At 72.7% G+C, this 23924-nt stretch overlaps 2 protein-coding genes across 2 annotated transcripts in view; one reads left to right on the top strand and one right to left on the bottom strand.

Moving 5' to 3' along the window:
* LAMA5 (laminin subunit alpha 5) overlaps positions 1–19546 on the top strand; it is a 40369-nt gene extending 20823 nt beyond the window's left edge. Inside the window, 73 exon segments of the mRNA XM_062204453.1 lie at positions 114–234; positions 338–390; positions 487–574; positions 577–594; positions 1480–1579; positions 1656–1722; positions 1724–1793; positions 1796–1812; positions 1937–1991; positions 1994–2205; positions 2280–2386; positions 2492–2645; positions 2792–2869; positions 2871–2953; positions 3076–3184; positions 3694–3785; positions 3871–4072; positions 4166–4292; positions 4504–4625; positions 4627–4644; positions 5011–5023; positions 5026–5125; positions 5203–5414; positions 5660–5670; positions 5672–5865; positions 5999–6126; positions 6129–6142; positions 6251–6391; positions 6503–6532; positions 6534–6668; positions 6781–6882; positions 6972–7029; positions 7032–7054; positions 7519–7749; positions 8204–8317; positions 8401–8528; positions 8708–8788; positions 8865–9079; positions 9249–9349; positions 9429–9609; positions 10018–10167; positions 10607–10758; positions 10829–10939; positions 11217–11328; positions 11613–11783; positions 11932–12128; positions 12298–12414; positions 12540–12694; positions 12868–13009; positions 13096–13198; positions 13484–13594; positions 14114–14293; positions 14364–14512; positions 14588–14758; positions 14840–14976; positions 15053–15206; positions 15298–15431; positions 15676–15838; positions 16119–16241; positions 16314–16462; positions 16530–16662; positions 16733–16876; positions 16962–17092; positions 17170–17340; positions 17441–17573; positions 17661–17806; positions 17874–18066; positions 18142–18306; positions 18392–18545; positions 18618–18745; positions 18824–18917; positions 18998–19117; positions 19192–19546. Coding sequence (XP_062060437.1) covers positions 114–234; positions 338–390; positions 487–574; positions 577–594; positions 1480–1579; positions 1656–1722; positions 1724–1793; positions 1796–1812; positions 1937–1991; positions 1994–2205; positions 2280–2386; positions 2492–2645; positions 2792–2869; positions 2871–2953; positions 3076–3184; positions 3694–3785; positions 3871–4072; positions 4166–4292; positions 4504–4625; positions 4627–4644; positions 5011–5023; positions 5026–5125; positions 5203–5414; positions 5660–5670; positions 5672–5865; positions 5999–6126; positions 6129–6142; positions 6251–6391; positions 6503–6532; positions 6534–6668; positions 6781–6882; positions 6972–7029; positions 7032–7054; positions 7519–7749; positions 8204–8317; positions 8401–8528; positions 8708–8788; positions 8865–9079; positions 9249–9349; positions 9429–9609; positions 10018–10167; positions 10607–10758; positions 10829–10939; positions 11217–11328; positions 11613–11783; positions 11932–12128; positions 12298–12414; positions 12540–12694; positions 12868–13009; positions 13096–13198; positions 13484–13594; positions 14114–14293; positions 14364–14512; positions 14588–14758; positions 14840–14976; positions 15053–15206; positions 15298–15431; positions 15676–15838; positions 16119–16241; positions 16314–16462; positions 16530–16662; positions 16733–16876; positions 16962–17092; positions 17170–17340; positions 17441–17573; positions 17661–17806; positions 17874–18066; positions 18142–18306; positions 18392–18545; positions 18618–18745; positions 18824–18917; positions 18998–19117; positions 19192–19331 — 8838 coding nt within the window. The 3' untranslated portion in view covers positions 19332–19546.
* Positions 19547–19828: 282 nt separating this feature from the next.
* Positions 19829–22935, bottom strand: ADRM1 (ADRM1 26S proteasome ubiquitin receptor). Its single transcript, XM_062204449.1, has 10 exons — positions 22850–22935; positions 22467–22680; positions 22276–22392; positions 21443–21566; positions 21284–21370; positions 20991–21072; positions 20589–20821; positions 20330–20487; positions 20157–20259; positions 19829–20051 (listed from the first exon to the last, which is right to left on the bottom strand). Exons 2-10 carry the CDS (start codon positions 22677–22679, stop codon positions 19945–19947), a joined length of 1224 nt encoding a protein of 407 aa, XP_062060433.1. The 5' UTR covers position 22680; positions 22850–22935; the 3' UTR covers positions 19829–19944.
* Between the last annotated feature and the right edge of the window lie 989 nt (positions 22936–23924).

Genomic DNA, 23924 nt, shown 5'->3' with positions numbered 1-23924 from the left:
CCATGGCAACCCAGGGTCCTCTAACCTGTGCCACGTGACTGCTGGTGCTGGGCAGGGCCTGAGGGAGGGGTCGTGGGCTGGGAGAAAATGCAGGGACCCGCTCTGACCCACAGCCTTGGCCCCTCGCAGGCACAAGCCCCTGTGTGTGCCGGGCGCACGTGGAGGGGCCGGGCTGTGACCGCTGCAGAGCTGGCTTCTGGGGGCTGAGCCCCAGCAACCCCGAGGGCTGCGCCCGTGAGTCTGCCCTGCGGGGAGCCCTGGGGAGGGGAGACGGGCCCAGCCCAGGCCCTCCTGCCCTGCCCGCACCCTCAGGCCTAGCTCTCCCCCCCCCCCCCAGGCTGCAGCTGCGACCCCAGGGGCACAGTGGGTGGAGGTGCTGAGTGCCACGCGGTGAGTGAGGACGTGGGAGCTGGGGGCAGGGGTGGCCGGTCGGGACTCGCCCCCGCCCCTGCCCCCGCCCCCAGCTCACCTTGTCTGTGGCCGCAGGATAGCGGCCAGTGCTTCTGCAAGCCCCACGTATGGTGTGGCCGGACCTGCGCGGCCTGCAAGGATGGCTTCTTCGGGCTGGACCAGGCGGCTACTTCGGCTGCCGCAGTGAGTGCCTGGCTCCTTAGCCTTCGGGCCACGGGGAGCTGGGGCCCAGGGGTGAACCCCGGGGAGCTGGGCCCAGGGGCTGACCGCCAGGGACAGGGAGCCCTGCTAGGGAGGCCCAGGGGCTGACCCCCGGGGAGCTGGGGCCCAGGGGGCTGACCCCCAGGACCCGGGCTAGCAAGGCCTAGGGGATGACCCATGGGGGCAGGGACCCCTGCTAGGGAGGCCCAGGGGCTGACCCCCGGGAGCTGGGGCCTGGGGTGACCCCCCGGGCAGCTGGGGCCCAGGGGGCTGACCCCCGGGGACCCGGGCTAGCAAGGCCTAGGGGATGACCCATGGGGGCAGGGACCCCTGCTAGGGAGGCCCAGGGGCTGACCCCCGGGGAGCTGGGCCTGGGGTGACCCCCCGGGCAGCTGGGGCCCAGGGGGCTGACCCCCGGGGACCTGGGCTAGCAAGGCCTAGGGGATGACCCATGGGGGGCAGGGACCCCTGCTAGGGAGGCCCAGGGGCTGACCCCCGGGCAGCTGGGGCCCAGGGGGCTGAGCCCCGGGGACCCGTGCTAGCAAGGCCTAGGGGATGACCCATGGGGGCAGGGATTCCAGCTGGGGCCTGGGAACGGGGAGGCCCAGGGACAGGTGTGGTGTCCTTGGAGCCGCTCCTCGTGGCTCGGCCAGGCCTGTGCTGGGCACTGGGCAGGGAGAGGGCGCCCATCCTTGGCCCTGAGCCGGACTCCCGAGCCCAGGAGCCCCTGGGGGGGATGAAAGTCCACCTCCCGGCCACTGTTTGCTCTCGACCTGTGAGGGCTGAGCAGGGTCCTGGCTGGAGGCTGTGGGCCCCCCCGGCAGGCCAGGGCCTGGAGCAGCTGACCCCATTCCCACCTCGCCACAGGCTGTCGGTGTGACGTTGGCGGTGCTCTGGGCCAGGGCTGCGAGCCGAGGACGGGCACCTGCCGGTGCCGCCCCAACACCCAGGGCCCCACCTGCAGCGAGTAGGTGCCTCCCTTGGCCGGGCTGTCCCGGGTCTCCCCACACCCCTCGGCATTGACCATGCCCTGCCGTGGCCAGGCCCGCGAAGAACCACTACCTGCCGGACCTGCACCACCTGCGGCTGGAGCTGGAGGAGGCGGCCACGCCCAGAGGGCCGCGCTGTGCGCTTCGGCTTCAACCCCCTGGAGTTCGAGGGCTTCAGCTGGAGGGGCTACGCCAGATGACGCCCATCCAGGTAGGAGCCACCCCAGGCTCCGCCCCGTCCCCGGGGCTCCACCCCCCATTCATGGGGCTCTGTTCCCCTCCCCACTCCACGGCATGACCCCAGCACACGACCTGATGCTGAGTGCCCACCCCAGCCCAGGATCGTGGCCAGGCTGAACGTGACCTCCCCTGACCTCTTCCGGCTCGTCTTCGCTACGTGAACCGTGGGCCCGTGGGCGTGAGCGGCCGGGTGTCCGTGCAGGAGGAGGGCACCCCCTCAGGCCCGGAGCAGAGCCAGCCCGTGGCCTTCCCGCCGAGCACGGAGCCCGCCTTTCTCACCGTGCCCAGGAGGGGCTTCGGGGAGCCCTTCGTGCTGCACCCCGGCACCTGGTCCCTGCTGGTGGAGGCAGAGGGGGTGCTGCTGGTGAGGCGGGGGCCCAGGTGGGGGCGGGGAGGGCCTCGGCCCGGGGCCGGCAGCCCACTGCCTGTCTCCTGCAGGACTACGTGGTTCTGCTGCCCAGCGCCTACTACGAGGCCGCCCTGCTGCAGCTGCGGGTGACCGAGGCCTGCCTGGCCCGCGCCCCTGCCCAGCGCACCGGGGAGAAGTGAGGGGCTGCCTGGTGGGAGCGGGGCAGGGCCGCCTGGGCTCCCCTGTGCCCGGGGCTGGCACCTGGGCGCCAGCTGCTGACCGTGGCCGGTGTCCCCTCTAGCTGCCTCCTGTACGCCCACCTGCCCCTGGACGGCTTCCCCTCTGCTGCCGGGCAAGAGGCCCTGTGTCGCCATGACAACAGCCTGCCGCGGCCCTGCCCCACGGAGCACCCCAGCCCCTCACACCCGCTGCTGGCCGCCTGCATAGGCAGTGATGTGCGTGTCCTGGCCCACGGGGTGGGCGCTGCGGGCTTGGGCCCTGGGGGGCTCCCCTGGCAGGGGCCTGCTTCAGGACGCGGGGGGCAGCGGGTGAGCAGACGGCAGCACAGTGGCGCGGCCTCTCATGTCCCCACCCTCCCCAGGTGGATGTCCAACTTGAGGTGGCTGTGCCGCGGCCGGGCCGCTATGCCCTGGTGCTGGAGTACGCCAGCGAGGACGCCCCCCCAGGAGGTGGCCGTGGCCGTGCATACCCCCCAAGCTGCTCCCCAGGAGGGGGCGCTCACCCTCCACCCCTGCCCATACAGGTGGGTTGGGAGGCCTGGGCCCCGGGCCGCCCCCTTGCCTGCCCTGCGTAGTGCCCTGCGCTGGGCCCTGCCTCGGGTCACGGCTGCTGCTCGCCACTGACCGCCCTGCCCCCACCCCCCAGCAACCTCTGCAGGGGCCTTGTCCTGGACACACAGCGCCACCTGGCCGCCTTCCACCTGGACTCAGAGGCCAGCATCCGGCTGACAGCCGAGCACAGCGCGCTTCTCCTGGTGAGGCCCCCGCCCCCGCCCCCGCCCCCGCGGGGTCAGCTCCTTCCAGGCGGCTGCAGGCCCCCAGCCCCGCTTCCAGCGTCCACCGCCGGCGTTAGGGCCTGTGGAGCTCTCCCCACTGCCCACAGTCAGCGCCATCCCCGCCCTGCACGGCGCTCTCGCCACCCCCCCCCCCCGCAGCCCCCTCCTGGCACCCAGCTCGGTGGTGCCGTCCCAGCCGCTCAGACGGGTCTCGCAGGCCCCTACGGCGTGGTGGTGGCATGGGCAGACGTGGTAGGTGACATCCAAGGCCTCCTGGAACTGAGGGGAGCTGGCGATGGGGGGTGGGGGGTGTGGAGAGCCTTGAAGGCCCCGGGCCCCAGAAACCATCGCTGGGTGCCGAGTTCAGGGCTGGAATCATGCAGCTGGGGTCTCGGGCAGGTGCCCTGGGGCGCTGCGGGGCCCCGGTAGGGATCGGCTCCTGGCCCCATGGCGCCCGGCACGGTGGCATCTCGAGCGTGCGTCCACAGCACAGCGTCACCCTGGTGCCCCTGGAGGTGTTCAGCGTGGAGTTCGTGCAGCCCCAGGTCCACTGCATCAGCAGCCATGGAGCCGTCGGCAGGTAGTGCGGCTGGGCAGGGCTGGCGTGGCCGGCAGGGCCAGCTGGACGGCTGGGCCTCACCCACGACGCCCCTTTCGCCCCCCAGTGCCGCCTGTGTGCCCTCCCACTTCCTGAAGCCGCCCCAGCCCATCATCCTCAGGGACTGTCAGGTGTTGCCGCTGCCGCCCGGCCTGCCCATCACCCACTCACAGGAGCTCATGCCGGGCGCGCCCCCGGCCGGACCCCAGCCTCGGCCCCCCACCTCCGTGGACCCCGAGTCAGAGCCCACCCTCCTACGGCACCCCCAGGTAGAGGCGGGGCCGCGGCCTCGGGGGAGCTCGGTGCCTGCCCCCGCTGCCCGGGCCCCTCCTCTGCTCGCTCACAGGCGCCCCTTCCCACAGGGCACGGTGGTCTTCACCACCCAGGTCCCCAGCCTCGGCCGCTACGCCTTCCTGCTGCACGGCTACCAGCCGGCCCACCCCACCTTCCCCGTGGAGGTGCTCATCGATGGCGGCCGCGTCTGGCAAGGTGAGGGGGCCGTGGGGGTGGACCGGTGACCACGGCCAGTCCCCACGGCCTGAGGGCCCCCAGAGCACATCACACAGCTGTGGTGTGGGTCCCAGGAAGAACGCACTGCCTCGTGGGCCCGGGCCCTGCTCCATCTGCGGCCCTCCCCGAGTCACTGGCAGCGACCTGGATCTGGGGGCTGGAACCAGGGGTGTCTTCCCCCCACTTCCAGGCCACGCCAACGCCAGCTTCTGCCCGCACGGCTACGGCTGCCGCGCCCTGGTGCTGTGTGAGGGCCAGGCCGGTCTCGACGTGACCGACAGTGAGCTCACCGTGACCGTGCGCGTGCCCGAGGGGCCGGTGGCTCTGGCTGGTGAGTCCTGGCCCGTGCGTCCCAGCGTCTGTCACACCACAGTGGTCCCTTAGCCAGCGTGCATCCTGCACTGGGGGCCTCCAGCGGGGCCCTGGGACCTCCAACATTGCCCACCGGCCTCCTGGGCCCTGCTGCTCAGGGTGACCTTCCTGGAGGGGAGGGTGGCGGCGTGGCGAGCAGGTGGGGCGTGAGATCGTGTGCGAGCTGCCCCACGGGCTCCCCGGAGTGACCCCAGCGGCCGACCTTTGCCTGAGCCGCAGTCGCCTCCAGCCGGACCCTAGCCCAGCCCGGGTCGATCTCTGGGGAGCGGCCCTCCCCTGCTGCTGCCTGCTGGCCCACGGGAGAGTGACCGGGCCTGACCCCTAGGATTACGTGCTCGTGGTCCTGAGGACGCGTACAGCTCCAGCTACCTCCGGGAAGAGCCCCTGGACAAGTCCTACGACTTCATCAACCACTGCGCCACCCACGGCTACCACATCAGGTGGCTGGTGGGCGTGGCGGGCGTGGTGGGGCGGGGGTCTGGGCTTGGGGCTGCCTCACCGTCTACCCTCGACACAGCCCCAGCAGCTCGTCCGCCTTCTGCCGCAATGCCGCCGCCTCCCTCTCCCTCTTCTACAACAATGGCGCCCAGCCTTGTGGCTGCCACGAGGCCGGTGCCACGGGCCCCACGTGTGAGCCGTTCGGGGGCCAGTGTCCCTGCCGCGCCCACGTCATCGGCCGCGACTGCTCCCGCTGTGCCACTGGCTACTGGGGCTTCCCCCACTGCAGACGTGAGTGCGCCCCAGGGCGGCCGGGAGAGCCCGCTGGGAGCTGGCCGGCCAGCCCGCCCCTCCCTTGGGGAGCAGCCCGGTGGGGGTGGGGCTGTCCGGGAGGTGGTCGGCAGCCTCGGTGCCCCCTGTGTCAGAGGAGCTGCCTGCAGCTCTGGGGTCCCTGGCCTCGCTGTCTGTCGCCGCAGCCGGGGCCTCTGGGAGGGGCGGCGGGAGGAGGCGTCAGCGTGCCCTGTGCCTGTCCCCAGCCTGCGACTGCGAGCACCCGGCCCTGTGAGGAGCTCACTGGTCAGTGCATCTGCCCGCCCCGCACCGTCCCGCCCAGCTGCCTGCACTGCCAGCCCCAGACCTTCGGCTGCCACCCCCTGGTCGGCTGTGAGCAGTGCAACTGCTCGGGACCCGGCGTCCAGGAGCTCACCGACCCCACGTGCGACGTGGACAGCGGCCAGTGCAAGTGAGCAGGGCGCTGTAGCCGCGGGCGAGCCGCCTGCCGCTCGGGCCTGGCAGTGCCTTCCTCCAGCTCCAGGATCCCCCTGGGAGGGGCCCCCGGGGCTCCCGCGCCCGCGGCCAGCTCCCATGCTCCGTAGGTGCAGACCCAACGTGGCTGGGCGCCGCTGTGACACCTGTGCCCCCGGCTTCCACGGCTTCCCCAGCTGCCGGCCCTGTGACTGCCACGAGGCCGGCACCGTGCCTGGCATCTGCGACCCCCTCACGGGCGGTGCTCTTGCAAGGTGAGCCGGGGGCCTGCGCCCTGCCCCCGCCCGCCTCACAGCCCCGTCCTGGGCCCCGAGGGGGGTGCCCGGCACATGCCCACCGGACGCTCGCTGCCCGCCCCCCAGGAGAACGTGGAGGGCCCCAGGTGTGACCAGTGCCGCCTCGGGACCTTCTCCCTGGACGCCGCCAACCCCAAGGGCTGCACTCGCTGCTTCTGCTTCGGGGCCACTGAGCGCTGCAGGAGCTCCGCCTACACCCGCCGGCAGGTGCGCTGGGGGGGCCTGGGCCAGCGGGCAGCGCCTGGGGGCACTGGAGTGCGGACCAGGCCCTGAAACACCTGGGCACCCCTCTGGGGTGACCTGCCTGTGTGCCCACAGTTCGTGGACATGGAGGGCTGGACGCTGCTCAGACAGTGACCGGCAGCTGGTGCCCCTGGAGCCGCGGGCGGAAGCAGAAGAGCTGCTCCGCGCAGACCTCCGGCACGTGTCCGACACCCTCCCTGAGCTGTACTGGCAGGCTCCGCCCTCCTACCTGGGGGACCGGGTGAGCAGGACACCCACCCGGGGGCGGAGAAACCGGAGATCTCGGTGCCCAGGCCCAGGGCGCCGAGAGCCTTGCTGGGGTCTGGGGTCACCTCCCGCTGTCCTGCCTGCAGGTGTCGTCATATGGGGGGACCCTCCGCTATGAGCTGCACTCAGAGACCCAACGCGGAGACGTCTTTGTCCCCACCGAGAGCAGACCAGATGTGGTGCTGCAGGTGGGAACCGGGGGCACATGGAGGTGCGGGCCAGTGGGGACAGCCGGCGCACACAGAGCCAGCCCTCACCCGGCCCCCGTGCCTCCCAGGGCAACCAAATGAGCATCACGTTCCTGGAGCCCGCGTACCCCCCACCTGGCCACGTTCACCCGGGCAGCTGCAGCTGGTGGAGGTGAGTGGGGCTGCCATGGCCCCTACACAGCCCAGGCGGGCAGGGGTACCCGGGCAGCCCCAGCCACAGTCCACGATGAGATGGGCGGAGCAGGAGGGGAGTGCCGCTTGTGTCTGGGTGGGGTGAGGCTGTCGTGGGCTTGCGTGCCTGGCCTCCGGAGGGCAAGCAGCTGCGTGCTGGCCACTGGGCTCCCTCCCCGGGGCACTGCCGGACCCTGCCTGTGTCTGCCCGACCTGCGGGGGGAGGTCGTGCGGCACTGGTCCCCTGGCTTCCAGAGCAGCTGCTCCCGGTTCTGCGGCGAGGAGCGGGTCTTTATCCGCGGCTGAGCTGCTCGTGTCGCAAGAACAGAGTCACGGAGGGCTCCCGGGCCCCACGTCCCGACCACGCCTGGAGCTCCTGCCTGCGCGGGGAGCGGGGCCCTGGTGCCCTCAGTGCGGCCCCTGAGCGCCCATCTCGGCCCACAGGGGAACTTCCGGCACACGGAGACCCACAACGCCGTGTCCCGGGAGGAGCTCATGATGGTGCTGGCGGGCCTGGAGCACCTGCAGATCCGCGCCCTGTTCTCGCAGATCTCCTCGGCCGTCTCGCTGCGCAGGGTGGCGCTCGAGGTGGCCGGCGAGGGCGGCGGGGGCCCTGCGGCCAGCGACGTGGAGCTGTGCATGTGCCCCGCCAGCTACCGCGGGGACTCGTGCCAGGTGAGGGCGTGGGGCGGCGCCTCCGCGCATGCCCACCTCTCCCTGCCACTCTGCCCTCCCAGTGTTGCCTGCTCGTGGTCAGTGGCCCACCACGACCGGCCCCTCGCCCACTCACTGCCTGCCCTGGGTCCACACACCGGCCCCGCCCACACCATTCCCCGGGCACCCTCCCTCGTTCTCTCCCCCGCCCGTCCACGCCTGCCCATCGGTCTGGCCTGGGTCCTGCGAGTCCAGGGTTTGCAGTGGACACCCCCTAGAAAGAGGAGGCCCCGCCCCTGCTTTGGGAGCCCCGTGTCCTGCCTTGGCGGTGGCGGACGAACCCCAGCCAATCAGGCCAGGCATTCCTGACCCCGGCCCCATGTTCCCAGCAGCCCCTGCCCCTGCCTGCTGGGCACAGGGGTCCCCCCAGAGCCTGCCTCTGGGCTGGCCCCATGTCCCTTACTGACCCCCCCAGGAATGCGCCCCTGGCCATTACCGCGACGTCAAAGGTCTCTTCCTGGGCCGGTGTGTGCCCTGCCAGTGCCATGGCCACTCAGACCGCTGCCTCCCTGGCTCCGGCATCTGTGTGGTGAGTGGGGGGCCTGGCAGGGGATGATCAGCCGGGGAGGAGAGGGAGGCCCCCCCGTGCCTCTGACGCCCCTTCTGCGCCAGGACTGCCAGCACCACACGGAGGGAGACCACTGTGAACGCTGTGCGGCCGGCTTCGTGAGCAGTGGGACCGGCGACCCCGCAGCCCCCTGCGTCAGCTGCCCCTGCCCCCTGGCGGTGCCGTCCAACAAGTGAGCTGCGCCGGGCCCTGCAGGCGGAGGCCCCTTCCGCGGTGCTGGGGACCCTGCCCCCGCAGTCGGGGGTCCACAGTGCCCTCTGTAGAAGCTGGCGATCGGCACCCTGGGGTGGGCCCTGGGGCGGTGCTGGCCCCGGCGGGAAGGGGCGGTGCTGACCACCTCTGTCCTCGCAGCTTTGCCACGGGCTGTGTCCTGCGAGGGGGCCGCAGCCAGTGCCTGTGCAAGCCTGGTTACGCGGGGGCCTCCTGCGAGCGGTAAGTGGGGCAACACGGGGGCCTCGGGGCAGGCTGGGGGGGGCTCGGCCACTGAGCCGGCCCTGCCCCACGCCAGGTGTGCGCCCGGCTTCTTCGGGAACCCGCTGGTGCTGGGCAGCTCCTGCCAGCCCTGCGACTGCAGTGGCAACGGCGACCCCAACATGCTGTTCAGCGACTGCGACCCCCTGACCGGCGCCTGCCGCAGCTGCCTGCACCACACCACGGGGCCACGCTGCCAGACCTGCGCCCCCAGCTTCTACGGCAACGCCCTGCTCCCCGGGAACTGCACGCGTAGGTGCCAGGGTGGGGCTGTCGGGGACCTGCCCGGGCCCCCCACGGTCAGATCACACCCACCGGGCCGAGGGGAAGGGCTGGCAGCATCCGCTGGGGATGGCTGGGCGGTGACGGCCTGGGGCTCACCGGGGCTTCCAGGGCTGTGGTCGTGCCCCCTCCTCTGCAGGGTGCGACTGCTCCCCGTGTGGGACAGAGGCCTGCGACCCCCACAGCGGGCAGTGTCTGTGCAAGGCAGGAGTGGCCGGGCAGCGCTGTGACCGCTGTCAGGTAGGGCTGCCGGCTGGGGCCTTGGGGTCCGGGGCTGGAGGCCGCGGAGGGCTGGACTGACCACGGCCCTTGCCCACAGGAGGGACACTTCGGCTTTGACGGCTGTGGGGGCTGTCGCCCCTGTGCCTGCGGGCCAGCTGCCGAGGGCTCCGAGTGCCACCCCCAGAGTGGGCAGTGCCAATGCCGACCAGGGGCTGCTGGCCCCCAGTGCCGCCAGTGTGCTGCTGGCCACTGGGGGCTGCCCGAGCTGGGCTGCAGGCGTGAGTGGGCGCCCGGGGCGGTGGGGGCGGGGCTGCAGGCCTGAGTGTGGGTGCCCCGGGGTGGAGGGGGCGGGGCTGCAGGCGTGAGTGTGGGTGCCCGGGGCGGTGGGGGCAGTGGGGGCGGGGCTGCAGGTGAGTGGGCGCCCGGGGGTGGTGGGGGCGGGGCTGCAGGCCTGAGTGTGGGTGCCCGGGGCGGTGGGGGCGGGGCTGCAGGTGTGAGTGGGCACCTGGGGCGGTGGGGGCGGGGCTGCAGGTGTGTGGGTGCCCGGGGCTGTGGGGGTGGGGCTGCAGGCCTGAGTGTGGGTGCCCGGGGCGGTGGGGGCGGGGCTGCAGGTGTGGGGGTGCCCGGGGCGGTGGGGCGGGGCTGCCCGTGGCAGTGACCGTGCTCCTCCTGCCCTCCCACTGTAGGCTGCCAGTGCCCAGGGGGCCGCTGTGACCCCCACACAGGCCACTGCACCTGCCCGCCCGGGCTCAGCGGGGAGCGCTGTGATGCCTGTAGCCAGCAGCACCAGGTGCCTGTGCCGGGCGGGCCCGGAAGCCACGGCGTCCACTGCGAAGGTGTTGACCCCACTGGGCCCCTGGGGGGGTGGCCCTGCTCTCAGCTCGAGCCTCAGCTGCCCTCTTGTTCTCCGCGTGCCCTGGCCCTGACCTTGAGTTGATCTCCTGCTCCTGCTCACGGCCACCCTGCGGCCCGGGTACCCACCCCTGACCTCTGACCCCAGCAGCCGTGGCACCTTCGGCCTCCCGTGCCAGCCCCATGAGCCCTGTTAGTCTGTGACCCTTCACATGGACCCCAGTTCCCTGCCAGACCTGGTGACTCTGTGTTGACCCCACGACCCCGCGCTGACCCCACTTTTCCGGGCTGACCCTTGCCCTGGCCTCGCTGCTACTTCCTGTTGGCCGGGGCCCCGGAGCCGGCCCCGTCCCTCCGTGCTGACGCTTGCCTCCCCTGCCCGCTGCCGGGGCTCCGTGTCACCCCGTGGCCTTGGGCCCACAGTGTGTGACCACTGCGTGGTGCTCCTGCTGGACGACCTGGAGCGGGCGGCCGCCCTCCTCCCCACCATCCGGGAGCAGCTCCGTGGCCTCAACGCCAGCTCCGTGGCCTGGGCCCGGCTGCACAGGCTGAACGCCTCCATTGTGGAGCTGCAGGTACCAGGCCCCACCGCTGTCCCCGCCCTGCCCTCCCCCCAGCCCCGCCCTCACCTGCCGCTCCCCCCAGGGCCAGCTCCGGAGCCCCCTGGGCCCCCGCCCCGGGCCTGCGCAGCAGCTGGAGGCAGTGGAGCGGCAGAGCTCGAGCCTCGGCGAGGACGTCCAGCGGCTGGGGGACCAGGCAGGACCCCCATCCCCTGCCCCGAGACCCTCTGGGATGCTTCTCCTCCCTGGTCACCAGAGGGTCCCTTCCAGGGCCCTGACACCGCCCCCCCAGCTCCCTGGTGGCACTGGACCCCAGCCCCTCCCTGGTCACCAGAGGGTCCCTTCCAGGGCCCTGACACCGCCCCCCCGGCTCCCTGGTGGCCATGGACCCCAGCCCCTCCCTGGTCACCTTGCCCACAGCTCAGCCCTTCCCCCACGGCAGGAGCACCAAGCTAATGGGGCTGTGCCCACAGGCCGAGGGGGCCCGCGGCCGGGCTGGCCAGCTGCTGGATGGCACTGAGGCCACGCTGGGCCGGGCACAGACGCTGCTGGCAGCCGTCCAGGCTGTGGTTGGTGCCCTGAGAGGTGGGTGGCCCAAGGGGGATGCACAGGGGGTGGGGCAGGGGGCTGCCTCTGGCAGGGCGGGGCTGTTTGTGAGGGTCGCCCGGGTGGGGCTGTGTGCTCACTCACTGATGGATTCGCCATGGGGCAGGGAGCACTGGACCTTCGGGGAGACCCCGGGCGGGGAGCACTCAGCCCAGCGTGGCCAGTGGCAGCAGGGCAGGGCTGCGGGCCCGAGGAGCAGCTGTGGCCCTCAGGCAGGTGGGCGGCGGGCTGGCCCAGGCCCTGACGTGGCCCCTTCCCCACAGGGCTTGAGGTCCTGACGGGCCACCTGCCGCCAGCCAACGTGTCGGCCCCATCCGCCGAGCAGCTGCGCCATGCGCTGGCCGAGGCGGGCCGGCTGCTCGGCGAGATGCGTGCCCGTGACCTGGGGACGCAGCAGGCTGTGGCCGAGGCGGAGCTGGCCGAGGCCCAGAGGCGTGAGTGGGCTTGGCCCTTGGCAAGCCGGGGTGGGGAGCCCGGGCGCAGCCAGGGTGGAGGGTGCCCAAGGGCCTCAGAGGAGCAGGTGGGGGTGGAGCCACGGAGGGGTGTGGCCACCGCATGAGCCCCTCCCCCCGTATGGGCCAGTGCTGGCCCGCGTGCAGGGGCAGCTGACCAGCCGCTGGGAGGAGAACCAGGCGCTGGCCGCAAGCATCCGCGGGCAGCTGGCCCAGCACGAGGCCGGCCTCATGGACCTGCGCGAGGCCCTGAACCGGGCAGTGGGCACCACCCGGGAGGCCGAGGAGCTCAACAGCCGCAACCAGGAGCAGCTGCAGGCGGCGCTGGTGAGGCCCCCGGCCCCGCCCCTCGCCCCCGGCCCCGCCCCTCGCCCCTGCCCCTCCCTGCTGCTGCTGCCATCCCCCACCCTCCACCCCCTCTGCTGCTGTCGCCCCCGCCCTGGCCTCCCACGCCCCACCGCTGCCCCTCACCTCCTCGCCCACCCCACTGCTCCAGGGACGGAAGCAGGAGCTGTCTCAGGACAACACCACCCTGCAGGCCGCCCTGCAGGCCGCCCGCCACACCCTGGCCCAGGCCTCGGGGCTGCTGAGCGGCATGGACGAGGCAAAGGAGGTGAGCGGAGCCCCCGGCCCCGCCCGCAGCCTGCAGGCCCACACACAGCGTGGCTCCCGGGTCCCAGACCCGGTGGGCAGCGGTAGGCGTGGGGATGAGGGTCCCACGGAGCACCCCCTCCCCAGGAGCTGGAACGCCTGGCGGCCAGCCTGGACGGGGCGCAGACGCCGCTGCTGCGCCGGATTCAGGCCTTCTCGCCGGCCGGCAGCAAGGTGGAGCTGGTGGAGGCCGCGGAGGCCCACGCGCGCCGCCTGGACGAGCTGGCACACAACCTGTCCAGGTGGGTGGCCGGGGAGGGCGCTGGGCCCACTCCGGGAGGCAGCCGGGCCCCAGGCCCCCTGCCCCCGGCCCCCGGCGTGGGGCCTGCAGGGGAGGAGCCAGGAGGAAGGGTGGGTGGGAGCAGGGTGTGGGCAGAAGCCTTGGGGCCCCACGACTGCCTCCTTCCCGCCACAGCATCATCGCCGGCGTCAACCAGGACCGCTTCATCCAGAGGGCCCTGGAGGCCTCCAGCGCCTACGGCAGCATCCTGCGAGCCGTGCAGGCCGCCGAGACGGCTGCCAGCCAGGCCCTGCAGCAGGCTGACCGCACGTGGACGGTGAGGCCTAGATGCCCCCTCCCGCCCCTGCCTGCCCTCCCCGCCTCCCGCCTGGCCTTGAACCGCGTCCTGCTCCGTGTCCGCAGGCGGTGGTGCAGCGGGGCCTGGCGGCCCAAGCCCGGCAGCTGCTGGCCAACGGCAGTGCCCTGCAGGAGGCCGTGCTGGGCGAGCAGCAGAGGCTGGGCCGCGGTGAGCGTTGGGGCTGTGTGCCGGCTCCGGAGGTTCCTGGGCCTCTGGGCCTGGTCTGTGGGATGTCCCCTGCCCCCTGTCTCGTGTGTTCACCTTGGGAGCCCTGCAGAGCCCTGCCGCTCCCAAGACCCAAGGCGTCACGGCCCAGGAGGTGCAAGGCTGAGGGCCCTGGCGCCTGGCGTCTGTCCCAGTGTTTGCCTTGGTCCTCCTGGGTCCAGTGGGCGGAGGTGGGCTGTACCTTATGTGGGGGAGGGGCTCCGGGCACTGAGGCTGCCTCTCCCGCAGCGTGGGGCGTCCTCCAGGGCACTGGGACCCGGCTCCAAGACACTCGGGCCACGAAGGACCGGCTGGCGGCTCGCGTGCAGGAGGTGCAGGCCATGCTGGCCATGCACACAGGTACCTGCTAGGCCACCATCCCCGGCCTGGCCCTGTGGGAATGGTGCGCTCCGGGCAGCTGTGCAGGAGGCGGGCAGGGGAAGCGCGGGCCTGGCCGGGGTGTGGGCAGGGCAGGGCTCTGCCAGCGACACCAACAGTGGACAGAACGCGGCCCCTGCAGCTGGGGATGAGCGGGCCCCAGCGGTGCCCTGGAAGGCAGTGGGGGGGTGGGCGGGGCCTCGGGTGACACGCCTGCTTGTGGGCATGGGGAGGGCACTGGGGGCAGAATGGCTGGAGCAGAGGAGGGTGCGGCTCCCCGTGGCTGCTGAAGGTCCCAAGGAGCCTGGACTCAGGCTCGGGGCCCAGGCAGAGCCGATCAGCAGGAGGGTGACCCTGGGCAGGCGTCCGGGAACCGGCTGTGGCCCGAGAGGCTGAGCATCTGTGGGGGTGGGGGGTGTCGGGAGTCGATTGCAGCCGTGCTGGGGATGGGAGGCAGAGGGGCCCTCACCTGCACCCTGTTCGCTGCCCTCGGACCCCCAGACGAGACCAGCAGGAAGATTGCACGTGTCAAGGCCATGGCCGCCGAGGCCCAGGACAAGGCTTCCCGTATGCAGGCGCAGCTGCTCGACATGCAGAGGAGCCTGGAGCGCTGGCAGGGCCAGTTAGGGGCCCTGCGGGGACAGGACCTGGGCCAGGCGGTGCTGGACGCCGGCCGCTCAGGTGGGTCTCCGCCCTCGGTGCTGGGGAGGGGGCGGGGCGGGGGCGGGCTCTCAGGGCTCCCTCCCCGCAGTGTCCACGCTGGAGAAGACGCTGCCACAGCTGCTGGCCAAGCTGAGCCTCCTGGAGAACCGTGGGGCGCCCAACACCAGCCTGGCCCTGTCCGCCAGCATCGGCCGCGTGCGGGAGCTCATCGCCCAGGCCCGGGGGGCCGCCAGCAAGGTGGGCACGCCTGCCAGGAGGAGGTGGGCGTCCAGAGGGCCTGGCGGCGGCCGCTGACAGGCCTGTGCCCCACAGGTCAAGGTGCCCATGAAGTTCAACGGGCGCTCAGGGGTGCAGCTGCGCGCCCCGCGAGACCTCACCGACCTGGCCGCCTACACCGCCCTCAAGTTCTACCTGCAGAGCCCGGAGCCGCCGCGCGGGCAGGACTCCGGGGACCACTTCGTGCTCTACATGGGCAGCCGCCAGGTTCGGGCAGGCGGGGTGCGCGAGAGGTGAGGGGTGGGCAGCGCGGTGGCCCTGTCCCGACCACGCCTCTCCCCACCGCAGGCCACCGGGGACTACATGGGCGTGGCCCTGCGGAAGCAGAAGGTGCACTGGGTGTACCAGCTCGGGCCAGCCGGCCCCACAACGCTCAGCGTGGACGAGGACATAGGGGAGGAGTTCGCCACTGTCAGCATCGACAGGTGGGGGCCTCGGAGTGGGGCTGGGACCCCCCCCCAGAGGCCCCTGTCCCACCCCCGCCCCCCTCTTGCTGTTCAGGACCCTCCAGTTTGGCCACATGTCCATCACGGTGGAGCAGCAGACTGTCCACGAGACCAAGGGTGACACGGTGGCCCCTGGGCCCGAGGGGCTGCTGGACCTGCGGCCCGACGACTTCGTCTTCTACGTGGGCGGCTACCCCAGCAGCTTCACGGTGAGCCGGCCGCCTCGGGCCAAGCCCCTGGGGGTGTGTCCGGGCCAGGAGGTGCCTAAAGGTCAGCCCTGCCCACGTGCTGTGCCCACAGCCCCCCGCGCCCCTCCGCTTCCCCGGCTACCGGGGCTGCATTGAGATGGACACGCTGAACGAGGAGGTGGCCAGCCTGTACAACTTCGTGAGCACCTTCCAGCTCGACACGGCCGTGGACAAGCCTTGCGCCCGGTAGGCGTGGCTGGCCAACACCTACGTGCCCCGGCCCCGCCCCGCAGTGCCCTCCCCTGTGCCATGCCCTCCCCCGTGCGTCCTGGCCCCGCCCCACACCATGTCCGCTCTGTGCCCCGCCCCATGTGCTCCGGCCCCGCCCTCAGTGCCCCACCCTCACGTGCCATGCCCCCCCATGCGTCCTGGCCCGGCTCCCATGCGCCCCGGCCCCGCCCCCGCTGATCCCGAATTCTCTGGTGTCCAGCTCCAAGTCTACCGGGGACCCGTGGCTCACAGACGGCTCCTACCTGGACGGCACCGGCTTCGCCCGCATCAGCTTCGACAGTCAGATCGGCACCACCAAGCGCTTCGAGCAGGAGCTGCGGCTCGCGTCGTCCAGCGGGGTCATCTTCTTCCTGCAGCACGAGGCACGGCCTCGCCCGCCCCGGCCCCGCCCCACGGGCCCCGCCCACCCTGGCCCTGGCCTGGCCCAGCCCGCCGTGACCCCCTCGGCCCCGCCCCAGCTGACCTGCCCCAGTCCCGCCCACCCCGCCCCGCCCCACAGGCCCCGGCCACCCTGGCCCTGGCCTGGCCTGGCCTGGCCCGCCCCCCTCAGCCCCGCCCCACCCCAGCAGACCCGCCCTGCCCACCTAGGCCCCGCCCACCCCGGCCCCGCCCCACCCGAGCTGACCGCCCCTGTCCCCTCAGAGCCAGTTCCTGTGCCTGGCGGTGCGTGAGGGGACGCTCGTGCTCCTGTACGACTTTGGCTCGGGGCTGAAGGAGGCCGCACCGCAGCAGCCCCTGCCGCCCATGACCGCGGCCAGCAAAGCGGTGAGGCCCGGCGGGAGGAGGGCGGAGGCAGGCGGCGGGACCAGGCTGCCCTGACGCCCCGGCCGCCTGCAGATCCAGGTGTTCCTGCTGGGGAGCAGCCGCAGGCGCGTGCTGGTGCGCGTGGAGAGGCTCACCGTGTTCAGCGTGGACCAGGACAACACGCTGGAGCTGGCCAGTGCCTACTACCTGGGGGGCGTGCCGCCCAGCCAGCTGCCGCCGAGGTGGGCGCGGGGCGGGCGGGCGGGGGGGGTGTGTGTCCGGCAGCAGGTGCTGACCCCCTCCCCGCAGCCTGCGGCCACTCTTCCCCAGCGGGGCCTCCATCCGCGGCTGCGTGAAGGGCATCAAGGCGCTGGGCAAGTACGTGGACCTCAAGAGGCTGAACACCACGGGCGTGAGCTCGGGCTGCACCGCCGACCTGCTGGTGAGCGCCGGCCCCGCCCCGCCCCCCGCCCCCCCCCCCCCCCGCCTGCACTCACGCCGCCGCCCCACAGGCGGTCCGCGCCCTGACCTTCCACGGCCACGGCTTCCTGCCGCTGCCCCTGCCGGACGTGGCGCCCCTCACCGGTGACGTCTACTCGGGCTTCGGCTTCCACAGCACCCAGGACAGCGGCCTGCTCTTCTACCGCGCCTCCCCCGTGAGCCCGCCCGCCGGGGACAGCCTGTCGGGGGGGTGGGGGGGCCGGGCCCTGGGCCGGGCTGCTGACTGGCCGCCGTCCCCAGGACGGGCTGTGCCAGGTGTCGCTGCACCAGGGCCACCTGACCCTCCAGCTGCTGAGGACGGAGGTCCGCACCCGCGGGAGCTTCAACGACGGCTCAAGCCACTACGTGGCCTTCTACGGCAATGCTTCGGGGTGAGCCCCGCCCACCGCTGCCCCCAGGGCCCGCCCCCTTGGGCAGTGGGAAACGCGGCCATCTCCCCTCTCCCCAGGGTCTGGCTGTACGTGGACGACCAGCTGCAGCAGACCAGGCCCCAGCAGGGGCCGCCCCCCGGGCTCGGGCCGCGGCCTGAGGAGCCCCCACAGCTCCTCCTGGGCGGCCTGCCCGAGACCGGGGCCTTACGCAACTTCAGCGGCTGCATCCGCAACGTGTTCGTGCGGCGGTGAGCGGCCGGCCGCGTGGGGGCCTGGCGCGGGGTGTGGGCTACTGACCGCACGCCAGCCCCGGCCCCTCCCCCTGACTGCCCCCCACGCCCTCCACAGGCTCCAGGAGCCGCAGCGCGTGTTCAACCTGCAGAACGGCGGCGGCGTCAACGTGAGCACCGGCTGCGTCCCGGCCCCTCCCGCCCAGGCCCCAGGCCGGGGGCCACAAGCACTGCAGGCCGTGGCTAGAAAGGTGGGGGCCTGGGCGCCGTGTGGGCCGAGCGGGCTGGGGCTGTGGGGGGGGGGGGGCAGCCCCAGAGTGGCCTCTGTCTGTCCCCAGGCGTCCCGCCGAAGCCGCCAGCCTACGCAGGACAAGGGCTGCACACCACCCCCCCACCTCAGGACCCTCGGTGACGCCTATCAGTTTGGGGGCCCCCTGTCCAGTCACCTGGAGTTCGCAGGCATCGCCGCCCCCCGCGGGGACTGGTAAGGCTGGGGCCCGCCGGGGGCGGCTGCTGAGGGGCCACGGACGCGAGCGGCCTGTGCCTTCCAGGTTCCAGCTGTCCATGCACCTGCGCCCTCGAGCCCCCCACGGCCTCCTGCTGCTCGCTGCCCCCCTCACAACCAGCGGCCCCTCCCTGGTGCTGGCTCTGAGCCGTGGACACGTCGTCGCGCAGACAGAGGGCCCCGGGCCCCGGCTCCACGCACGGAGCCACCGGCGTGCCCAGGCTGGCCAGTGGCACACAGTGAGTGCCTGGGGAGGGGGTCTCTGGCAGGTCCCCCGGAGTGCCTGCCCTGACCTGCCGCCTCCCCATCCCTAGGTGTCCGTGCGCTGGAAGACGGGCCAGATCCAGCTGAGGATGGACGGGAGCCACACCCGGAGTCAGGGGGGGCCCCGCCAGGGCCCCCGGGAGGCACAGAGCCCCCAGCCCCACACCCTGTTTGTGGGGGGCCTCCCAGCCGGCAGCCTCATCCCTAAGCTCCCGGTGAGAACACCGGCCCTGGTGCCCACCCTGTGGGCCAGCCTGGGCGTCCTGCGCCCCACTGGCCTGACCCCGTCTGCTCCCTCAGGTGTCCACTGGGTTCAGTGGCTGTGTGAGGAGACTGCGGCTGGACGGGCAGCCCCTGGGGGCCCCCACAAGGGTTGTGGGGGTCACACCCTGCACCTCGGGCCCCCTGGAGCAGGGCCTGTTCTTCCCAGGCAGCGGCGGAGTCGTGTCCATAGGTGTGTGGGCGGGAGGGGAGGCCTCCCCGGGCCTGGAGGCTCGGCCGTCCCCTCACAGCCACACCCCTGCAGGCCTCCCAGGAGCTGCACTGTCCAGGCTGGAGCTGGAGCTGCGCCCCCGAGCAGCCAGGGGCCTCGTCTTCCACCTGGGCCAGGTGCAGGGCGCCCCCTACCTGCAGCTCCAAGTGTTTAAGGAGCAGGTGAGCCAAGCTGGACCATCCCCCTCACGCTGGTGACCTTGAACTGGCCAGGCCTGACCCTTCCCCCCCCCCCCCCAGGTGCTGCTTCAGGCGGACGATGGCGCAGGCCCCTTCTCCACGTGGGTGACGCCGCCCACAGGGCTCTGCGATGGGCAGTGGCACCGAGTGGCAGGTGAGACCCCTCCAGCACACCCGGGTGGGACGGGGTCGGGGCCAGGCCGTGCGGGGCACCCACCAGGCTCTGCCCTGCAGTGAGGAGAGCGGGCAGCGTGCTGCAGCTGGAAGTGGACGCTCAGAGCAACCACACCGTGGGCCCCGCCCTGGCCACCGCGGTGGACGGGCCAGCACTCCTGCACCTTGGGGGCCTGCCAGGTGAGTGGGGGCCAGGGGGAGCGCCTGTGGGGCCCTGGACACCCTCGTATTCACCCATCTCCCTGTACCACCAGAGACCACAACTGCAGAGGCCGGGCCCCCAGCATACAGCGGCTGCATGCGGAGCCTGGTGGCCAACGGGTCCCCCATCGCCGTGACGCGCTCTGCCACGGTCCAGGGGTCAGTGGGGGCCAGCGGCTGTCCAGCCAGCTAAGGCAGCTCCTGTCTGGAATCAAGGCTGCAGGACCGCTCCCCTCCCTACCACACAGGGCCAGGCCGGGCCGGCGGCCCCAGAACAGGCTTGGTGGCAGTGTCTGGCCCCTTGGGGGGGCTCCGGGGCTCATCTGCCCTCCACCCGTCACCGCATGAGATCTGTGGACCACTGGTTCCTTTTCCCTCAAATAAAAAATAAATGACTTGTTTAACTCAGCGCTGACTTCAAATTGAAGAGATGCAGGACCAGTGTGTGGCCTGGCAGGTGAAGCCGGCGTCCTACATGGACACCGGTTCAAGTCCCGGCTGCTCCACGTCCTCTCCGGCTCCCTAATGGGCTGGGGAGGCAGTGGACGACGACGCAAGTGCTTGGCCCCTGCACCCACCTGGGAGACCCAGAGGAAGCTCCTGGCTTAGCCCAGCCGTTGTAGCCATGAGGCGTGAGCCACAGGTGGAAACCTCTTAGCAAACACCACGGCCCGGGCGCCGCTGCGGGCGCACAGGGAAGCCCGACTTGGCAGATCCAAGAAAAGGCTTTATTTCTGAGTGGGTGGGGAAGGGTGGGGTCTGCCCGAGCCCCGGCCGGGGGCCCAGGTCCCGCAGACGGCAATAACTTAGTCCAGGCTCATGTCCTCCTCCTCGTCTTTCTTGTCTTTCGCGTCGCCCTCCTTCGGCTCCGACTTGGCACTGTTCTGCATCGCTTTGGCAAACGCTTCCACATCTAAAACACACGAGCAGACGGGCGCTGGGCCGGGCCGGGCCTGCCGCGGGGCGCCCGCACACCTGGGTGCTGGGTGGGCTCCCGGGGAGGGGAGGGGGTACTCACCGCCCTTGTTGGCGGCCTCCACGGCCTCTGCGGGCAGCCCAAACTGACACATGAGGGGGCCCAGCTGGCCCGAGGCCAAGGCTGCACTGAACATGCCCAGGGCCTGCAAAGGAGGAGCACGTGAGCGGCAGCCGGGGTGGGGGCGGCCCCACGGCCCCCAGCCGCGCCCCCACCTGCTGGAACTGTGGCGAGGTCAGTGTGTTCTGGATCTCGTCGGCGCTCTGCGGCAGGGACTCCCCGGAGGGCAGGTAGGGCAGCAGGCGCTCCTGTACGTCCGCGTTGGCCAGGATGGGCGCCATGATCTCCGGCGTCAGCACGCTGGCCAGGTCCACTGCGGCCAAGCACAGGCGCCGGCGGCCGGGATCAGCCCGGGCACAGGCAGGGCCTCGGTCCCCCGGCCCCCGCGCTGCTCGGCCCCGCGCCATGCCCTACCTTGCTGGCTGGCCCCGGGCGCGGCCGGCACGCTCATCGTGGCCAGGATGCTCTGCAGGTCGCTCAGCTGGATGGGCTGGGCCGGGCTGGCCGCCGTGCTGGCTCCGTCAGCTGAGCTGGGCGCGGGGCTGGGGCTCGTCACGGCAGCGGCTGCTGGCGCTGAGGGGGCCGGGGTGGCGCGGGCGGAGGAGGCGGTGGAGGATGGTGTGGCCGCTGCCGACTGGCTCCGGGAGCTGGCAAGAGGCGGGGGGCTGGGTCCCGAGGCACCGGCAACACGCCGGCCCCGTTCGAGTCCAGAACCAGCCTGGAAGAGCCTGGGCTGAGGGGGCCTGCCCAAGGCTTCCGCGTGTCTGCCCACCTCCTGGCCAGTCTCACCTGGCAGGCAACGGGCCACGGACTCACCTGGACGAGGAGCTGCTGGCTGGAGGACCTCCGCTCCCCAGTAAGCTGGCCAGGCCTGGCCCGGTCAGGGCCCCGAGCCCCCCTGTGGGGGCCAAGGACACGGGGTCAGGGAAGGGCCACCCAGACCCTGGTCCCGAGCCCAAGGGCGGGCAGAGGGCCCGGGCTCCCGCTGGAGTCCACCGGCACGGCTCTGCCCCAGCCCACGCCCTGGCTGACCCCACAAGCTCTGCCGAGCACGCTGCCCCCGCCCCCCAACACGAGCAGGGGGCGCCCCGAGCCACGGCCGCACGCACCCAGCCCTCCGAGGCCGGCCGGTCCGATGAGCTGCATGAGCTGGCTGTGGCTCATGTTCCCCAGCAGGCTCTGCAGGCCGCCCTCACCTGCAGGACACGGGGCTCAGCCGCGGCACCCCCGGCCGCCCCGCCCCGCCCGGCCGCCGCGGGGGACGTTACCGCCCAGGGCCGAGAGCTCGTGGCCGCTGCCCCCGCTCGCGCCCAGCGCCCCGGGCAGCGGGGGGTTGTTGAGGCACTCGTTCACCTTCCGGCAGTGCTCCTCGTCCTGGTCCGCCTTGGGCTCCTGTGGGGGAGCACAGGGGCGTGGCCGAGGGCCCAGGGCGAGCAGCCCACGGCCGGGCACGGGCACCACTGCACAGGGGCGTGGCCGAGGGCCCAGGGCGAGCAGCCCACGGCCCGGCATGGGCACCACTGCACAGGGGCATGGCCGAGGGCCCAGGGCGAGCAGCCCACGGCCCGGCATGGGCACCTGCACAGGGGCATGGCCGAGGGCCCAGGGCGAGCAGCCCATGGCCGGGCACGGGCACCACTGCACAGGGGCGTGGCCGAGGGCCCAGGGCGAGCAGCCCACGGCCCGGCACGGGCACCCCTGCTCACAGGGCCCCGGCCCCGAGGGCACCTGGCAGCACAGCCCGGCCCCACGCTGGAAGCCCCCTGGAGGGTCCCAGCCGCCCACAGAGCGGACGGCTCTCGCCTTGGGCCTGGCAGACGGGGGCCTGTGCCGCGCGCTCCCGCCACGGCCCAGCGCTTCCTGACGGAGCCCGGGACACGCAGCGCACACGGCTCCACGCGTTCGCAAACACGACCTCCCCCGGACGCGGCCACGCCCACTCGCCCTCCCGCCCCCCTGGCCGCGCTCAGGCCGTGGGCAGAGACCACACCGAGAGCGCAGGGGCCCCTGGCCGAGCCCACGCCCGGGGACGGAAGGGACCCGAGGGGCCGGGCCTCAGGGCGCCCCCGGCTCGGTGCGCGCGGCCCGGCCTCCGACCCACCTGCATCCAGAAGAACAGGCGCTTGGAGCCGGCCTTGAACTTGAGCACGTAGACGCGCCCGCTCGGGCACTGCGGCACGCGCTTGAACTCGCAGTCGTCGGGGAAGATGATGAGGTCCTGGGCCGCGGGGAGGGCGTCAGGGAGGCCGCGGCCCGCGGGACCCGCCCGCCGCCCGCCGCGCGCGCACTCACGTCCTCCACGCTGCCCGACGTGCGGTCCTTCCAGCAGAAGTGGATGAGCGAGTCGTCCGTCTGCTGGATGTACACCAGCCCCTTCCGCTTGTCGGGGGTCACGGTGGTCCCCTTGAGCGACATCTTCCCCGCGCGGAACTCCACCAGGTACTTGCTGGAGGAGCCGCGGGAGCCGGGCACCAGGCTCGGGAACAGCGCGCCGGAGCTCGTCATCCTGGAAGACGCCGAGGCCGTGGCTGCCCGCCGCCGCCGCCGCCGCCGCCGCCGCGCCGGCCGTCACCCTCCGCGGCGGGCAGGCGCGCGCGGCGCCGAGCGGCCCCCGAGAGCCCGGCCCGCCCCGGCCCGCAGCGCCCGGCCGCCCCGCGCCGCCCGGGCCCCCGCACCTGGCCTGCACCCTCACTCGGCCGCCGAGCGCCGTCCGGAGTCGCTCTTCCTCCTCGGTGCCTGCCGGGCCTCGCCGGAAGCCCGCGGTCGGCCCGCCCCGCCCGCCGCTCTCACTGCCGATTGGGCCCCGTCAGCGGGGCAGCCCGCCCTGTCCCGCCACCGATTGGGCAGGAGGGCCGCCCATCGAGAGCGCCCCGGCCCGGCCCGCCTCCGCGCCGGCGGCTCTCTTCCGGCGGAAGCGCGGACCGCTGGGCGCGCGGGCCAGAGCGGCCCCTATTGTTGCTGTGTCATAGGGGCGCGGCGGCGGCCCCTGGCGGCGGCACTGGGAACCGCAGGCCCCGAGCCCACCTCTGGACGATGTCACCCACGGGGGCGGTACCCAGGGGACCGACGGAGGCCGAGATGAGGACAAACCTAAGGGCGTGGGAACCAGGGCGTCGCGCAGCAGCGCTCGTGGGGCTCAGCTCCTCGGGGAACCCCCAGGATGGGTGCTCGAATTCCTCGGGGAGCTGGGGGCGTCTTCTGGTTACCTGGCCGTGACATAAACGGCAGCCAAGGCAGCGGGAGCCCCGGGCTCCTGACCGGTGCCCTCGCACAGCAGGGTTCCCAGAGGCCCGTGCGCCCCCGCTGCGGGTGTAGACAGGGGTGCCTGTGTGCACAGGGGCTCGCCCTCACCCTGCTCCGTGGTGGGTGCTGCCGGCACCCCCATCTCCCGCCTGGCAGGGCCTTGACCTGGGACGCAGCTCTGGGAAAACAGTCGTTTTTCGCTGAACATTTTATTTCACAAGTAGCGAGCTGGTTGTTTTTATGTACTTCTAGAGAATTTGAGAGGTGGCTACAGAGAAAGGGAGACGGAGAGAGGTCTTTCATCTGCTGGTTCACTCCCCAAATCGCTGCAGCAGCTGGGGCTGGGCCAGGCCGCAGCCAGGAGCCGGGAGCTCTTCCAGGCCTCCCACGGGGGTGCAGGGCCAAGCACCTGGGCCATCTCCCACCTCTGCCTTCCCAGGAGCTTCAGCAGGAAGCTGGATCGCAGCCGGCACTGGAACCGGTGCCCGTAGGGGATGCCGGCACTGC

Source organism: Lepus europaeus, chromosome 10 (assembly GCF_033115175.1).
Source record: "Lepus europaeus isolate LE1 chromosome 10, mLepTim1.pri, whole genome shotgun sequence".
Classification (NCBI taxonomy): domain Eukaryota; kingdom Metazoa; phylum Chordata; class Mammalia; order Lagomorpha; family Leporidae; genus Lepus; species Lepus europaeus.
Note: the sequence above shows the minus strand (reverse complement) of the source record. Positions and strands in the feature narration are given on the sequence as shown.

Coding starts and splice junctions, on each gene's coding strand:
- ADRM1 (XM_062204449.1), bottom strand. CDS start 22,679: ATGACGAGCTCCGGCGCGCTGTTCCCGAGCCTGGTGCCCGGCTCCCGC. Junction 21,567..22,275: donor GCCTGTTCTTCTGGATGCAG/GTGGGTCGGAGG, acceptor GCTCCCCCACAG/GAGCCCAAGGCGGACCAGGA. Junction 20,260..20,329: donor CCTCGCCACAGTTCCAGCAG/GTGGGGGCGCGG, acceptor CCTCCTTTGCAG/GCCCTGGGCATGTTCAGTGC.